This window comes from Sinocyclocheilus grahami, unplaced genomic scaffold (genome assembly GCF_001515645.1).
Source record: "Sinocyclocheilus grahami isolate Dianchi unplaced genomic scaffold, SAMN03320097.WGS_v1.1 scaffold144.1, whole genome shotgun sequence".
NCBI lineage: Eukaryota > Metazoa > Chordata > Actinopteri > Cypriniformes > Cyprinidae > Sinocyclocheilus > Sinocyclocheilus grahami.
Window position 1 is genome coordinate 126,821 of NW_015505323.1, and position 17,650 is coordinate 144,470.

Consider the following 17,650-nt stretch of genomic DNA (forward strand, 5'->3'; position numbering starts at 1 on the left):
TGTTTTCAGCCACAGGACTCGGTGCAGTTGAATACATGTAGCTGAAAAGCCTTTCGATTTTCCTCAAAGGAACCCCACCTCCTCTGTCAGACATCTAATACAACACAAGAGTCATTACAAACATGTTTGGCTCTTGCCAGTATGTTGAAGTTAAGACAGAGATAAAATATTCAGCTTCTGCTGACCCGTTACATCTGTGCGTCTGAGAAAGCATGAGCGCTGAGGTGTTAAAGAAAGCTCACCTTGATGGTCAGATCTTCTCCTCCTAGAGAAACTCTCACTTTGATTGGTGGGAGATGTAGGCTGGTCTCATGGGTTTCCACAGTTGCTCTCATTGCATTCTGTTATAGAGAAAAAAACAAATTGTCATCAAATGCTTGATGGTCAAGTCATTCCAAACCCCTGTGGAACACAAAAGGAGACATTTAGCTGAATGTCTATGCTGCTCTTTTAAAAAAAAAAAACATACAACTTGTTTACTATATTCCAAGTCTTCTGAATCCATACGACAGCTTTGGATGAGGAACAATGTTTTAGTCATTATTCACTGAAAATCTAGCTCTTAAATCTCAGTTACACTTGCACATACAGTATCTCACAAAAGTAAGTACACCCCTCACTTTTCAGCAACCATTTTAGTATATCTTTTCAAGGGACAATACTATAGAAATGAAACTTGGATATATTTTAGAGTAGTCAATGTGTTGCTTGTATAGCAGTACAGATTTACTGTCCTCTGAAAATAACTCAACATACATTATTGTCAAAATAGCTGGCAACAAAAGTGAGTACACCCTAAGTGATAACAGCTGTATGTCGTTTAACCATGCAAAGCCACATGTCCTATTCATCATGTTCATGTTTTTGTCTGCTTGACAGGACCATACAAATTTGTGTATCTTGTATTCGAGCAGTTAAAATTTGGTGCTTTGAGTACAATTCTCTCATACTGACCACTGGATGTTCAACATGGCACCTCATGGCAAAGAACTCTCTGAGGATTTGAGAATTAGAATTGTTGCTCTCCACAAAGATGGCCTAGGAAATAAGAAGATCTGTAACACCCTTAAACTGAGTTGCAGTACAGTGGCCAGGGTCATACAGAGGTTTTCTAAGACGAGTTCCACTCGGAACAGGCCTCGCAAGGGCCGATCAAAGAAGTTGAGTCCTCGTGCTGTGCATCAGGCACAGAAGCTGGCTTCAAAAAAACAGACGCACGAGTGCTGCCAGCATTGCTTTAGAGGTTGCAGAAGCGGGAGTTCAGCTAGTCAGTGCTCAAACCATACGCCGCACACTGCAACAAGTCAGTTTGCATGGCCGTCGTCCCAGAAGGAAGCCTCTTCTAAAGAAAGCCCGCAAACAGTTTTCTGAAGACAACCTGTCCAAGAGCATGGATTACTGGAACCATGTCCTGTGGTCTGATGAGACTAAGATAAACTTGTTTGGCTCAGATGGTGTCCAGCATGTGTGGCAACACCCTGGTGAGGAGTACCAAGGAAATTGTGTATTGCCTACAGTCAAGCATGGTGGTGGTAGCATCATGGTCTGGGGCTGCATGAGTGCTGCTGGTACTGGGGAGCTACGGTTCATTGAGGGACACATGGATTCCAGCATGTACGGTGACATTCTGAAGCAGAACATGATGCCCTCCCTTCAGAAACTGGGCTGAACGGCAGTTTTCCAACATGATAACGACCCCAAACACACCGCCAAGATGACAACTGCCTTGCTGAGAAAGCTAAAGGTGAAGGTGATCAGGGGTGTGTCTACGTGGTGGCCAGGGGTGGCACCGGCCCCCCCTGAAATTTGGCTGGCCTCCCCAGGTGCCCCCCCTACCAGATGTCTTGTGATAGGCTTGTTTTTAGTACATTTCTAACTGCATCTGGCAGTGGCGGATCCTGGCATGTGTAGGCAGCTGCCTAGGGCCGCTTTCTTATCTTCTTTATACTTAATTTTAGGCGGTTTCTATAGTGTGATGTTAATGACAATGTCGAGAGCGCATAATGTTACGCGATCCATGTGCGCGAGGACGAATCTCTCCACTCCCAAGCGGATTTCCTTCACTCACACAAAACTGGATGTGTGCTTTTAAATATTGTTCTTTTATGAATTGGCTCTGCTCTCACTCAAATATTGCGTGTACACGCTCAAACGTTGTCTTCGCATCACTGAAGACGAAGAGCTTTTTTTCTAATTCAGGTGAGGAGTAGGTCACTCTTTGTTTAGTGAGTGTACACGATGTATTATAACATTGTGTACACTCCCCCGGCCACCCTTTTTTGAGCCAGTGCCCCCGACTGGCCCCCCCATTTAAAATGCTCTAGACACGCCCCTGAAGGTGATGGAGTGGCCAAGTATGCCTCCAGACCTGAACCCTATTGAGCACCTGTGGGGCATCCTCAAGCGGAAGGTGGAGAAGCGCCATGTGTCTAACATCCAGCAGCTCCGTGATGTCATTATGGAGGAGTGGAAGATGATCCCAGCAACAACCTGTGCAGCCCTGGTAAATTCCATGCCCAGGAGGATTAAGGCAGTGCTAGATAACAATGGTGCTCACACAAAATATTGACACTTTGGACACAGTTTTGACATATTCACTTTGGGTGTACTCACTTTTGTTGCCAGTTATTTAGACAACAATGGCTGTATGTTGAGTTATTTTTAGAGGACAGTAAATCTGTACTGCTATACAAGCTGCACATTGACTAGTCTAAAGTATATCCAATTTTCATTTCTATAGTATTGTCCCTTGACAACATATAATAAAATGGTTGCTAAAATGTGAGGGGTGTACTCACTGTTGTGAGATACTGTATCTTGTTTTGTAACCAATTGCGATGTACCAACATTCTGTAAATCTCATTTTGTGTTCTGCAGAAGAAAATAAGTCATACAGGTTTGGAACAATATGAGGGTGAAGTAATGATCATTGCGTGGGCTATAGCTACTATAAAGTGATTCAAGTACCTTGAAGAGCTCAAAGAGCATGTGGTACAGATGAGAAGGCACATAAACTATATGTATAGGGTCACTGGGTCCTTCAACTGCAAAAACAACAGACAAATCGATTCAGTAACAGCTGAGTAACCCAAAAAACAAGGCCATAACATGCTAGCCCAAATGAATTTGTTATTTAAGAATGCAAAGAAGAAATCAACACTGGCATGTTGCCCAAACTAGTCAGGTATGAAGCACATGATAGAGGTTATGCTGGCTAATTTGTTACTATGTGTTGTTAATTAAAAAGGTGACTAGCCATGAATGGTGGTCATTCAACCTTGTAGGTTATATTTGCTTGACACAATAGTACACTTCTATTTACATGTCTAGGAGATAAAACAAGAGATCATGGCAACATTTTGCCATTATACACAGTGCTGCTCCTATCAACTATTTCTGTATAGACAAACAGTGATAAGATTATAGAGCGCTATTTCTGTCTACACGGATAAGTGATTTAAGAACATACTAAATGTGGTTGCATAATAGTTCACTTCTCTTATAAAAACAAATTCAAATGCATAACGCTATAATTACTATCAGTCCACATAATGCATCTTACTGTACATATACTGTAAGTGTACATGACAGTTACACTACCGTTCAAAAGTTTTGTCATCTGTAAGAGTTTATGTTTTTGAAAGAAGCCGCTTATGCTCACCAAGGCTGCATTTATTTGGTCAAAAATACAGTGAAAACCTTAATATTGTGAAATATTATAACCATTTTAAAAAGCCGTTTTCTATATTAAAATATTTTAAAATGTAATTTATTCCTGTCATGGCAAAGCTGAATTTTCAGCAGCCATAACTCAAGTTTTCAGTGACATATGAACCTTAAGCAATCATTCTAATATGCTGTTTGCTGCTCAAGAAACATTTCTTCTTCTTATCAATGTTAACAGTTGAGCTGCTTAATATTTTAGTGAAAATCATAGAAAGTATTTTTTTCAGGATTCTTTGTGTAAGGATAAAAGAAACTAGAATACTTTGATCTCCTGAGAGCAAAAGAACAGCATATATTTGAAATAGAAATATTTTGTTAGATTATACATGTGTTTATTGTCACTTATGATCAATTTAATGCACCCTTGCTGGAAATCTTTATTTTTACTGACCCCAAACTTTTGAACGGCAGTGCATTTTTGCAGTAGCCCCTCACTGCAGAACACAAGATCCAGGGGGCGGGGTTGGATCCACATCTAGGGGGTGGAGATTGGTAGGTTTAGGGGTGGAGATGGGTGGGTTTAGGGATCAGGGGGTGGAGGCAGGTAGGTTTAGGTATATGTAAGGTGGGAGGAGTTGGATCTGGATCCAACCACGCCCCCTGGATTTTTGGGGCAAAGCTGAATTTAAGGTCATGTTTGGCTGATAAGATATGTGTAATGGGGGTGTAATGGTACACAAACATGACGGTTCGGTACATACCTCGGTTTTGATGCCACGGTTCGGTACAGTTTTGGTACAGCAGGAGGAATACTAAACCTAAAATTGCTTTTTTAAAAATTTTTTTTTTTTTTAATTAAATAGTGGTTTACTGAACAAATTGCTCTTTCTTTAAATAAATTTAATTATAATTAATATTTTCTTAGGGATAAAATCTACTTCAGCTTATGCTCTACTACACTATAGGGAGCTCTTTTACATTACTATAAGGTCACAATTAACAACAGAGCCCAAACTTCAATTTAATTACTATTTATTTTTAAATATAATAATCAACTCTCAACTTAAAAAAATTATGCAAAACATGTAAATTAAACAATGTAGTTTTTAAATTATAAAAAAAATTATTTGTTGTTGGAATATAATCATTTACACAGTGCCTCATAACTTTTTCATAACAGATTTATTTAAACATACATTAAATAATTAAGACATCACTTACAGGTAAGTAAAATATAATTTCAAGTTAAGGTTAAAACTAGTAGTAAAGAGGTCATGCCACATCAAAGAGCACCAAAACGGCAGTTATTGTTTGAATTTCCTTTAAGAAAATGACAGCTTGAAAGATGAAACTTTGTTTCTCATCAAAAGTAACAATATAACTGGAAGTTTCCAATGAAATTCCACTTGTGCAGTGGTTAAAACAATACTGTATTTGTTCGGTACACATGCGTACCGAACTGAAAGACCCGTATCGAAAATTTTCGATACGAATACGTGGACCGTTACACCCCTATAAGAAATATAAACTAAAAGCATAAATACACACTAAAGAGTCCAGGCATGTTTTATTGCATGCAGGACAAGAATGTGGCATTTCACAGCATACCAATAATCCTCACCCAACATATTTTGCTGGCACCATCCCACACTGTCAAACAACTACAGACTAACATGAATCAATAAGACTGTAGAAAGCCCCACTGCAGAGTTCAGGTTTTCTAACAGCTCATGACTCACCATGCAAAGGACACACTAAGACTGAGAAAATTCTCGCTCACAGTTCACTTGTTTGATTTCCACTTCGGGAGAGGTCAAGTAGTACTGATCACACAGCATCTTGGCACTCTCATAGGCATCTAGAGAGAAACAGAGTGAGATACAGCGTGAGTCGGCCCATGTAGGGCTTACAATGTCCATTTCACCCACAGTTTATTGGCTTTCTTTCACAGAGTAATTAAAAGTGTTACACAGGCAAAAAAAAACCATGGTTAATTACCTTTTACAACCTCCACAACGTCACAGTTTGGGTCGATACTGCCAATGTGTTTGGGGTGGGCTGGATTGGTGCTGCCATCAAAGATTAACGCTAAAATGAACACACGTATCAAGTACATTTTATTTGTTGGGATGCATAATATATGGGTACTATATTGGTTATTTGCCATCATCTAAGGCTCATTTAAAGTTATATAAATGCTAATAATTTAATAACACTGTTAAATGAATCCTTAGTAAATCTCAAAACAAATATCCATTTTTCATACTGTACAATATAATGCCTAAATTCACTTGAAGCATTTAAAATAATTTATTTTATTGTTTCAATTTTGAAAATACTTTCTATTTATCAGTTATGAAGCTATGTTTCAGCTAAGACAGAAATATTCACCCTACTTGGCCTGGGGCTTTAGTACATGTCCTGAACACTTACTGTGCTGATTCATCAGCATGCGTGTGGAGATTCGGCTCATGTAGAAGCGGTCCAAAAAATACTGGACGTTCTGATTGGTCACGGGATCCACGCCAAAAGCCTCCTTGTACTCCAGCACTCCCTGTGCCATAGTGGGCACCACATTGTTGTGTCTGTTCCTGACATTGATCAGTGTTTCTGTGAATCTGAAAGACATGCCATCCAGTTAAACACACTATTAGAGGTCACTTAGAGCAGGCTGCAGCCAAGTTAAACTAAATATGTAACATTCATGAAGGACTTCGGATTTCTCAGAATGCTCCTGAATACTGTACTTACTTAGTTAGGATGTTTTTATCATCAGGGTCTTTCTCCAAAAAGTCAACAAGCTCAATCAGACTCTGCGCATACCTGTTTTTGAGAGTAAACAAACAGTCAGGGTTTATTTTTAGGCTGGCTTATATACAACTCATAAATGTGATTTATTAATTGATTACAGTTTTCAACTAAATAAAAACTTTAATTTTGGTTTCAGAGTTTTGCTTAAAAAAATACTTTAGGTGCATCACTATATCTAAATGAAACTATACTGAATTAAATCGAATGAGATCATAATCAAATTGCATTGAAAACCTGTGAATCAAATTGAATTGTGAGATCTGCACCAATACTCTATTTGAAACACAGCCATAATGCACCGCACACATTATGTAATACTGTGCATTGTTTCCTTTGAACAACAAAGCCAATATAGTTGTTTGTCTGAATGGCTAAAGGAGGTGCAAAGCACTGACAGGTATTTACTCTAAACACGGATCCAATTCTTATCACTGTGGTAATTAAAAAGCTTTGCATGGATAATTTAATGGTTAGAGTAAATTATGACCCCCATGTGACAGTTGGCAAGGGAGACGTGTTGCATGGAGAACAATAGTCGTACATGTTACACAATGAATGCACTGTACTAGCTAAAATCCATCTGAATGACAGTGTTCTGTGTCAGTGTGCCGCATTGTCAAAGAGGACTTGTTTACACTGAGACCTCTAGGAAGGTTGCAGCGCACACTTGTTTGTGTACAGTGTCTTATGATATCTAACACCACATACCATTTTGATGAACACATTTGAAAGTAGGGCTGCACGATAAATCAAAATGGAATCGAGATCGCGATTCGACAGAAGCTGCGATTGTCAAGCGTATCTTTCAGTGAAGCACGGTTCTGTGATCAGCAGTAAATCTCCATCCAAAGGCCAGAGGGTGCTCTCGCGCTGAAACTCCAAACACCCCTCGCAGAAGAAACCCAGAAAATGCCTATAGCTGCAGCTGAATAAACAGAAGATTCAACTGCTTTCATTGATTCAATGTGACTAATAAACACACGACTACGGCAATATACGGTATATCTGAGTTCTTATTATTATAATTTTTATTCAAATAAAGTATATTTATAATGCAATGCCTTTATCACTGCTTAAATACTATGAAATATGTTGCGTGCCTTATTCAGTGTAAGAAGCCACATCATCTCACAGAAGGATTTATTTCAAACACTCGACTGATGTTATGAAGTGGGTTTGGAGTAAAAATATGTTATTAAATGTGGTATTTTCACATGCTTTCAGATGGAGCAGCATTTGCTACACAGAGCCATAGTTCACTGAGAAGCTGTGCAAACAGCTGTCATTATCGCGAATGATTTCTTCGATTTCATAATCATGCAATAAAATCGCGATTTTTTTGCGTAACTTGTCAGTGAACTACGGCTATGTGTAGTAAATTCTGCTCCATCTGAAAGCACGTGATGATGATTTCCTGCTGATTACAGAACCGGCTTTACTAACAAAATGCGCATGACAATCGCATTCGATTAATCGTGCAGCCCTATTTGAAAGTTACATATAGTTCACGTTTTGATCTCAGCATGATTCTAGAGATTCTTGAGTTTTGAGGACAAGGACCCTGAAACAAACAGACTATCACATATGAAGATTAAAACTCAAGTTATAAAAATATTTTTTTACAACAACAAATCTGTTTCATACAGGGAAGACCAAGGGCAATTGTAGCATTTTGTACATTGTCCATCATAACTCACAAACTATTACAAATCTACCTTTTATTTGCTCTCTAACTTAGAAGTCATGTGCTGAAACTATGTCATATATGTCATATGAGTTGTAAAAAGTTAATAGAGAGACTAGAGTAGGCTGAAATTCACCACAGTGGAGCATACGGCACTTCAGGCAGTCTAGAACAGCATGTCAGCTGTGGATCTCACCAGCTATGAAGCAGCTTCAGTGAAGGAGTGCTGAGCAGTTTGTCCGGGAGGAAGTCGATCTCCTTCATGATGTTGGCTAACCGGACAGGAAGTTCTTGCCTTAAAAACATGAAGGAGGTCTTTTCACAGGCATTGGCAGATCCTGCGAGCAAAACGGGACTACATTAGTAAGAATTTCACTCGTGAACTTGATATGTACTGTATACCTGAAAATCACTATACAGTTAAGACCAATATTTTGGTGTAATCCCTAACTAGACATCAGTTTGAACATATGTGTAGACTCCTAAATGACTGTGGAGTTTAGAAGTTAGCTTTGTAATATGAGATGTAATATGATGTAAAATTACACTTTATATTAGACATTTGTGTATTTTAAATATTGGTCTTTTTTTAATTGTTCTTAAATTGCTGGTCTATTTAGTACTGATGTTTTAACAGCAAAATATTTCAGTTTTTTTTTTAATGACAGTTGTCTTTAAGAACATGTAACAATGCTAAAAAATGAAATATGTACAGTTATTAAATACAACATCAATGGTACAATTTATTTGTGGGGTGATATTCAATTTATATGTCATCGAACAGCTATATTAAAGTTATTTGAGAGATTTTTTTGTGATTGCATCTGCCAAATAGCATTAAGAGGAAGGTTGTGTTTCAAAACCTAGAGAGCTGCCTATATAGACAGCATGTTGTGCATTACAGCTGCATATAGGTGAACACTGGAGATATGATGCAGACAATACTGTATAAGCAGGTTAAGCTGTTCTTACGAAAAATACTATGTTATACATGGTACAGTAATGGTAATACTGTGGTATTTTGATAAGGTACATGACATATTCCCCATGACAAATAAATAAATAGCATGTTATAATGTGCACTTGTTACTACAAAAGTGCTTTTGTAAGTTTTATTAGTGAGCTCACTAGGTTTTCAGACACAACCACAATGTGTTGGCTCCATCAGATCCATTTCAAACAGGTAAACAACTTACCAAAGTCAATGAACTGCTTCATTGACAGCGGGGACGGAGAGTACTTTGAAAATCTGTCCACTTGTTTAGGTATGTTCAGCTTTGAGCTGTTCTTCAGCATGATCTGGGCGAACTTCATGTTGATCTTCAAGTGAAATCCACAGATCTTGAAATGTTCTCACCGAGTTATTGTCCTGGTCTCATCCGATGCAGGTCGCAAAGTTTGACATTCACAGCCTGTTACTTCATCACATAAATTAAGATCTCCGCAGAAATCCGGTGTGATCGGACTGTCCGGCGGAAGAGCCCGCCTGAAGCGCTCTAATTCGGTTTAATTTGTCATTGCACCAAAATAACCGACCAGCACATGGTACAAAACAAGGTACAAACATAACACAAGGGAGGGAGGGCAGAGGTGAAACTGTTACTCCAATATGCATAGATAAATTATTACAGATGTTAACCCACACATCAAGGTTATTCTTTCTATTCTTATCGGCAGGTAAAACACAATAATTGAGATATATAGCTGATGTAAAGAGACTGGTTATATGATGTCGTCATATTCTGTTCCTTGTGCAGCCAACAGAAATGGGCTTCACATCTACATGCTGTACATCTATATCGCCCTGCCGTTGACGCATGCGCACAGCTAATGTAGAGCAAAGGTCTTTGGGAGTGGGATTGAGACACAATTTTTCATCTTCAGTGGTGCAGCATGAAGTATGTATGGTACAGCGTGTTAAAATAACTTCAGCTACTTCCTGTAATGCGACAATATACAATGTTTTGAGAAAATTTTGTGTGATTAAATGCAAAATTTCAGGGTTATCAATACTAAAGGAAAAATATTAAAGAAACATAAAAAACAGTCTGTACACATTATTATTACCGTAATATTATTGCTGTTATATTATTGTATACTCACTATACAATAATATAATCTAAAGGAAATTATATGAAGGTATGAGAAATCTTTTTGTTGTTTTTCATTCCTGTTAATCTATGAAGTGACCTATTTCTATTTTAAAATGAATGCAAGGCTTCTTCTTTTTTTTTTTTTTGCAGCGACCATTTACATTTTAGGCACATTTTGGCTGGCCAGGCTGAGAGACCTGAAGCCCAGCTTAAACCAGCAAACAATCTTTAGGCAGGTTTAATACTATATGGCCCGGTTTCACAGACGGGTTTACCTTAAACCAGGACTATGCCTTAGTTAAATTAAGATATTTAAGCAGGTTTTATACAAAATGCCCTAGAAGAAAACGTTACATGTGTGCATCTTGAGATAGAACAATGGAAGTGACATATTTTAAGATATGTCAGAGCAAGATATTTTCAGTTGAGACAGCTCAAACATGCATTTTAGTCTGGGACTAGCCTTAAGCCTTATCTGTGAACCCGGGGGTATATTTTTTAGCAGCATTCTGGATGACAAGAGGCTAAACTGCCTTGCTCATTTGAACTATGGCTCCATCTAGTGGTGTATAACGATTGAAATGAACACTTCTTCTTTTCTTTTTTCTTTTTTTCAACGTTAACCATTAGTGCAATGTTTGTTACCTGCTCAAAATAAAATTAAGCCACCCTAAAACCCTGATCTGATCTCATTCTGTTTTAAAAGTGGTTTTGGTCACTTTTAAACTAGCATGAGTACTGGGCATGGTGAGAAACCAAACTAAAACCATGTTACTAACATAAGTGGGCCTAAACCATCCCTGCTGAGAGAGAGAGAGAGAGAGAGAGAGAGAGAAAAAAAGAAGGCTAAAACCAGCCTAAACTGGTTGGCTGGTCTTAGCTGGTTTAAGCTGGAAGTAGCTGGTCTCCCAGCCTGACCAGATAAAGAAGTGGCCAAAACCCCTCTAAAACCAGCCTGCTGACCAGCTATGACCAGGCTGGACAACCAGCTAAAACCAGCCAACCAGTTTTATCAGCAGGGATGTTAGGCTGGTTTAAGCTGCTTTTTTTCCAGCAAGGATATTGAAGTTATGATCCAAATGTAGAGATTGTGTTTATTGGATCTTGGTTAATTTGTTAGCTTGTTAATAATGGTTTAATCACCTAATGTTTACATCTGTACATCATGCATAGCAGAATGCAGAATATCCGCTAGGTGGCACTGTTGCAGTAGATTAATTTATTTCTACATCTAACATCATTTTGGGAAGGGGGGAGGTGGGATCTTTTCGTTATCTCGAGGTATCAAGGCGGTCTGTGAGCATCTTGCCACCTCTGAAAAATGTAGGCCATTAGCCTTAAATTTTGCCAACAGCTTCGATGAATTTCTAAACGATCACATCGTATAATATCTCAAACATGTTTTAAATCAAAGGGCCGTATTAAAGCGGATGGCAGATTGTGTACATCAGCAGTGATACAGCATATTTACAGTGGACAGCATCCACACTGGGAACAGGTAGGAAGTCTCACCCACTGGGTGCATGTTTCTCATGCTCACATAACTGTGAGATTTCATACCTGCATTTTGTTGAAACGGCGAGCTGTTTTTCATGCTTTATGTTCGATGACTTCATAATCGCATATGGTTTATGACGTCATTGTGCTTCTCTTGGTACCCACTGTTAGCAATAGCTACGCTGACATCATTTGTGCATCCAAATGTATCATTGTCTGACACCTGTGTAATATAACTGGGTTTTCAATAATTGTATATTCTATAACTCTCTGTAATCGAATTGGAGTCTGTTGTAACAACAGATCCAGCATTATGATAGTCCACCTAATGTAGCATCCTGATGTATCTCAGGTCTGCATCATAAATTTGACGTTTGCATGATAATTTGCAATCAAAATGCATGTTTTTATTTATTGATTTGTGTTTTTTTTATGCATTTGCATGTTGTTTTGTACCATATATGGTGTTTTAATTAAGCTTTAATAAAGCTTTCCCCCACAGTCTGATATTGTTTTGTTATTACCGCTCCATTTCATCACATTTATTTGTTATGTTTATCATTTGATAAAGCCTAGGATTTACAGTTTTAAGAAATATTATCCTTAGATCCTATGGATACAGCCACACCCTTAATACAGAAACAGCTGTATTTATTGTTTTGTTGTTGTTGCTGAATTAGGGGATCAAACTAGGTTTCAAATGCCTCATAAATATATATTTTAAATAAGTTTTCTCATAAATGTATTGTATTACATGGATATATGCCAAAAGGCATTTCTGTTGAAAACACAAACGGTCCTTCAACGTGAAACTGTGATTTTCACTGCAGTAGTGAGTGATTAACTACTGCATTTAATGAACAAAACCTCTAACTATAGTTCTACCTACTGTAGTCTCCATACGGCCCTGCTTACACTGGGATGGATGTGAAAACTGTGGGTCTGTGGTGTAATTGTTTTGTCGCAGGACAAAATGGCTGATAAGAGTGACCTAAAAGCCGAACTTGAGCGCAAGAAACAGCGCCTTGCTCAAATCAGAGAGGAAAAAAAGAGAAAGGAGGAAGAAAAAAAGAAGAAAGAGGTGAGAAAATATTTGAATGAGACTTATTCTGAATGTGGTTAGAACTTAATATGAATATCTGATTATGTGTGCTTGTGTGTGCATTTGTAAACGTAAACAGTCAGAGACACAACAGAAAGCGGAAGCTGTTCCTGAGGACTCAGATTTGGACCGCAAGCGCAGGGAGACAGAGGCCCTCCTCCAGAGCATTGGAATCTCACCCGAACCTCCATTAGGTACAGTACACAGACCACCGGACTGCACTAAAATATCCATCTGCACCGCAGCCACCTCACTCAACAATGCCTGCCTCCAAAACACATTGGAAAATTGCCTTTTTACCTTTGCCAAGATCAGGCTGTGTAATATTCTGGGTTCCCTTCATGTCTTTTGAATGGGACTTCATCCAAACCTCTTTTTAGGCTGGCTGTTCCCAGTCTTTTTTAGTCTTTTGGATTCTGCATTTTAGTATTTTTACTACACTGTATGTCCCGCATTACTAATCCAGTCAAAGTTGTTTTGTAATTGGTAATGAAATTCTAAGGTTTATCCAACAAGATCTTTTCAACTGCCCAGTAAGTCACACAAATCTCTAGAGCTTTCACATAGACGCTAATTATTGCAAACAGAAACTTACAATTACTTGTTATATTCATTATTTCACCACTCTACGGATTTTGTTACAGTCATTATAATCCCTTTTTCTGCTACTACCGCCATCTAGTGCAGAGCCATGTACATTACAAATATGGTCTCTATACTCACCACAATGCCTTTTAAATTAATTCTGACTGTGAATAGTATAAATTAGTGCAGTGTAAATTAAAAAAATGTTTAATTGTTTAAAAAAGTAGCTAGTTAAAATGTAGCTGAATTTTTTATAAATTAAAAAAATGAACGGCATTTTATATCTGACTGTTTTTGTTTTGGCTGTTCTTAGTCCCGACACCCATGTCCCCATCAAAGTCAATGAGCACACCCAGCGAGACAGGCAGCCAGGACTCGGTTGATGGAGCAGCTGCTGGCAGGTATTTAACACCCCTAAATCTTCATGTACCTTCAGGAGACACAAATCTTTATAGTTTTTTAGTATTTGAGAGAAAAACAAATGCTTTCTCCAATAATAGTTCAATGAGGTAAACAATACTTGCAAGTTAATAACACTCCATCTTATTTTAAATGACCTATATATACTACAGTTCAAAAGTTTGGGTATATATATATTTTATATATAAATAGCTTGTGTTTAAGCAGGAACAAGTTATTTTGTAACATAAAAGTGTGGCTGATACCCATGTTTCTCTGTCTTTTTATATGGGATCAACAGATATAGGTAAGAATCATTCTGTGGTTCCTGTAATGTGCTATTTTTTTCCCCACTTCATCTGTTAGCCTTAGACAATATAAAAGTATAAAATCTAATTCCACTGATACTGAAATGGAGACTTCATGAGACTGCCTGATCAATTTAGTGGGCATCTAGAAATTGATAATCAACCTGAGAACTTCCTGTAGGAGAAATATTTATAAGACGAGACGATCGATTTTTAACATAAAGCATCAAAAATAACAACCAAGAGTGTATCAGTTGCTGGTAGCAGTGAGGGTTGTTAACAGACTCGTTTTTCTTTCTCTGAAATATAGACAGATAGCTGCAGTCATGTGGAAAGGGGAAGGCTGATGCGACTGCTGCTCTGGCCTGTAATTAAGTCTGCATAATGCAGAAGTGCGGCACGTTTGACACATGATGTGCGTGTTTGTCCCTGTCAGCGCTCCCTGCAGGGGGCTCGGCTCACAGCCACTGGACTGAAGGGATATTTCCAGGACATATCAATGACTTCATCTTTAGCTATGCAGTACCATTGCCTCATGATAGCATGATTGTCACATAGGATTTTATGAGTTGTTTTTGCTTCGAGGTTGGTTGTAACTGTGTCCCGCTCTAAGTGTCTTCATCTATAACTCTTGTCCTCTCCCAGGTCAGGGGTCAGTGACATTAGTAAGCACAAAACAGACACAAACTATGAAAGGTATGTATCTGTACAAAATCCTAACCCAGAATCTCAAGCAGCCCCTTTGAAGGGAATGTGTGTGCTTTGCTATTAAAGTCAGCGCACACTCTGTCTCATTGGCAGTTGAAAAAAGCAGAGCAGTTTAGGTTGTTCCCCCCGGTGTGACTGCCTGATGCCTGCTGTTACCTTGAGCCTTGACTTCAACCATTCCTCTTGCATGGTTAAATTGGAGCCATTTGCAACGATGTGAATGACAATACGGTTTTTTAAATGTCATCACTGGTAAAACAGAGTGTCAGTTTGACACGCTACCCCTCTAGCTGTGTAAGTTTAGTGAAAAAAATTAATAGCCGTGTTTGTGACTCGTACTGAAGGTTGAGGAAAAAAGTTTACAAGGTCAACACTGTTTTGACTTGTTTCTATAGGATAAAATTTGCACATCACAGCAAAACTTTGCCTTCGTGGGTCATATAAGAATAGAGAATATATATAATTACATAATATATATATGTGCTATATTCTGGCCACCAATCCAAACACGTCATGTATGAAACTGTTTATACTGTTTATATGTTTGTTTATTTTTCTAGTCAGCTTAATAGTTGAGTTTATGAGAGATGACAAGTTTTGCATATCCTTAACAAAAAAGTGCTGTCTATGGCATTACCATGGTACAGTAATGATATCAGATGGTACTTTGAAATAGGCCTGCTTTAGTGCGGCCATTTGTAACTTGAATGTGTGAGGCTTCCGGTTTCATCCACTTCCAGTTATGTTTAGCTGTACAAAAACAGTCGGTTATGCTGCTTGATATTGCAAACTGGTATTCTCATCATATTATTTAAATTTATTATCATAATCTAACACACTGGTTTGTAGCGCATATAGTTTTACTGTTTACTGAACTGTGTTATTCTTCTAGTTATTTACCCATAGAGAATGTGAAGCTGACGTCAAGCCACTTCTGGGAAACTTTTTTGTTTATCCGCCATACTGGGAGGATCGCCCTGCCTTTCCACTATTGAGTTTAGGGCAATAGTTAGATTTTCTGTCGTGATTGTGAAAAATGTCACCATTGTATGTCATTCATGCTGCATTGAGAATTGCAATAGTAACTCAGATCATCGTTCTCAGCGAAAACTGGACAATGATATAAGTTTTTTGCCTTTTCTATGTGCAAAAACACCAAAGGAAGCAGGTTGTGAAGATGACGGATTAGTAAATTTATTAAAAATGTTACTGATTAAACCCACTGCCTGTCACTCAATAAAAGAGTCACATTGCTGCATTTTTTTTTAACATTTTGATTTTGTTTGGTTTTATAATTAACATTATCTTTGCCAGTATGAGTCTCACTTGGCTTGTGAATTAGCAGAGCTTGAACAGAGACATTATACATTGCTCAACACGAATAACGCTTAATGTGGCTTCAGTAGCATGTTTAGACACCACTCAATTGTGTGGGGCCCCGAGGTCCAGGGGGGCCCTCAAGCAGAGGCGACATGCCCATTCAAATCGAGGGGGCACGTGCCCCTCAGATTTTTGATCCAAGTGGATTTTGAATCCAGCTTCCAAAAGACAAAAAAATAGTCTAATAATATTTTTACATTTGATAAGATCACACCGGTGTGATTATGATCAGCTGCTCAATTCAAATTTGTGTTCGCACTTTGTCGCAGAGACAGATGCACTCACTTGTCATCTTAATCTTTTCAGTGTTTTCAACCATCCAATGTTTATTTTATGTTTCTCACACTGTCGCAAACAAAGTGAAAAATTAAATGAAAAGTGTCGATTACGGCATTAAATTTATATCTGCTCATGTTGCATCATATCTTTTTTTTACTCGTTTTTGCAGAGTTGTGGGTTAAACCAATCACAGACGATTCTGTTGAGCTTATGAATGCAATGTCCAATCAGAAGCGTTCAGATTAGTCATCGCTGAAACGCCGTGGAGGTTTGTTCAGTGCGCGTGCTCGCTGACTGAATTCTGCACTCTCTCATCTCATTGCAAATTCTCTAATCATAAACATCAGAGTGCAAATGTGCATATGATGTAATTACGAGATTAATTTCAGCTTCAAGAGATTCATAGACAGCTTCACTGATTATAGGCAAAAAGGAGTTTTTGGAGAGTGCTTAAACTCGCTATAGATTTAAGTCAATGAAAATATAATTTGATAATGTAAATGTTCTTGGCTTACTTTCTGTACAATGAAAGTGTTATAATCAGTAACTTACAATGTTTTTTATTAAATTCACGTTAAATGCAAAATCAGTGATATTAAAAAGATTTTATTACATGACACCCATAAGTTGTCACGGTCAAGGTGTGTGGAGGCAGGCAGGATGACGAGGACGACAAGGATATTTAATGTAGAGACAACAAGGCAGATTCGGGTAGATGAGACACACACACACTCGGGGTAACATTCACAATAACCAACCAACTAGAACACAAGAGACAGGAACAGATATAGGGCAGTTAACGAGGGACAGACAGGTGAGCACAATGAGGTGATTAACTAATAATTAGACGGGCTAAACCAACACAAGGGGAAGAAACCACAACAAACAGTCCACAGGGGTGTTACATTACTCCCCCCTCCCGGAAGGTGCGTCCTCGCACCGTAGAAACAGAGGGAGGGGCGGAGGGGGACTAGGAGGACAAAGCAGTGGATGTGAGATGGTGACAGGGGAAGGCAAAGGGCTGGCAGGCAGAGCAGACAGGTGGAGGTTTCGGCGGAGGACGGACCTCCAGGAGGAGGACGGTTAACAGAGTCCAGGGAGGTGACGATGGAGGCAGGAGCCAGGGAGACGACAGGAG

The 17,650-nt window shown here is 38.6% G+C and overlaps 2 protein-coding genes across 2 annotated transcripts in view; one reads left to right on the forward strand and one right to left on the reverse strand.

The window, feature by feature from the left end:
• The window catches only part of LOC107591595 (pyruvate dehydrogenase (acetyl-transferring) kinase isozyme 2, mitochondrial-like), a 15,788-nt gene extending 6,056 nt beyond the window's left edge, over positions 1 to 9,732 (reverse strand). The window contains exons 1-8 of the mRNA XM_016280790.1: positions 9,358 to 9,732; positions 8,358 to 8,499; positions 6,418 to 6,489; positions 6,100 to 6,284; positions 5,665 to 5,754; positions 5,447 to 5,524; positions 2,968 to 3,044; positions 243 to 341 (exon numbers count right to left, since the gene is read on the reverse strand). Of these exons, the coding sequence (XP_016136276.1) occupies positions 243 to 341; positions 2,968 to 3,044; positions 5,447 to 5,524; positions 5,665 to 5,754; positions 6,100 to 6,284; positions 6,418 to 6,489; positions 8,358 to 8,499; positions 9,358 to 9,475 (861 nt within the window). The 5' untranslated portion in view covers positions 9,476 to 9,732. The remainder of the gene's footprint in view (positions 1 to 242; positions 342 to 2,967; positions 3,045 to 5,446; positions 5,525 to 5,664; positions 5,755 to 6,099; positions 6,285 to 6,417; positions 6,490 to 8,357; positions 8,500 to 9,357) is intronic.
• Positions 9,733 to 11,510: 1,778 nt separating this feature from the next.
• Positions 11,511 to 17,650, forward strand: part of LOC107591649 (cytoplasmic dynein 1 intermediate chain 1-like) — an 85,121-nt gene continuing 78,981 nt past the window's right edge. The window contains exons 1-7 of the mRNA XM_016280868.1: positions 11,511 to 11,577; positions 11,669 to 11,752; positions 12,719 to 12,832; positions 12,933 to 13,047; positions 13,752 to 13,839; positions 14,139 to 14,144; positions 14,791 to 14,841. Of these exons, the coding sequence (XP_016136354.1) occupies positions 12,725 to 12,832; positions 12,933 to 13,047; positions 13,752 to 13,839; positions 14,139 to 14,144; positions 14,791 to 14,841 (368 nt within the window). The 5' untranslated portion in view covers positions 11,511 to 11,577; positions 11,669 to 11,752; positions 12,719 to 12,724. The remainder of the gene's footprint in view (positions 11,578 to 11,668; positions 11,753 to 12,718; positions 12,833 to 12,932; positions 13,048 to 13,751; positions 13,840 to 14,138; positions 14,145 to 14,790; positions 14,842 to 17,650) is intronic.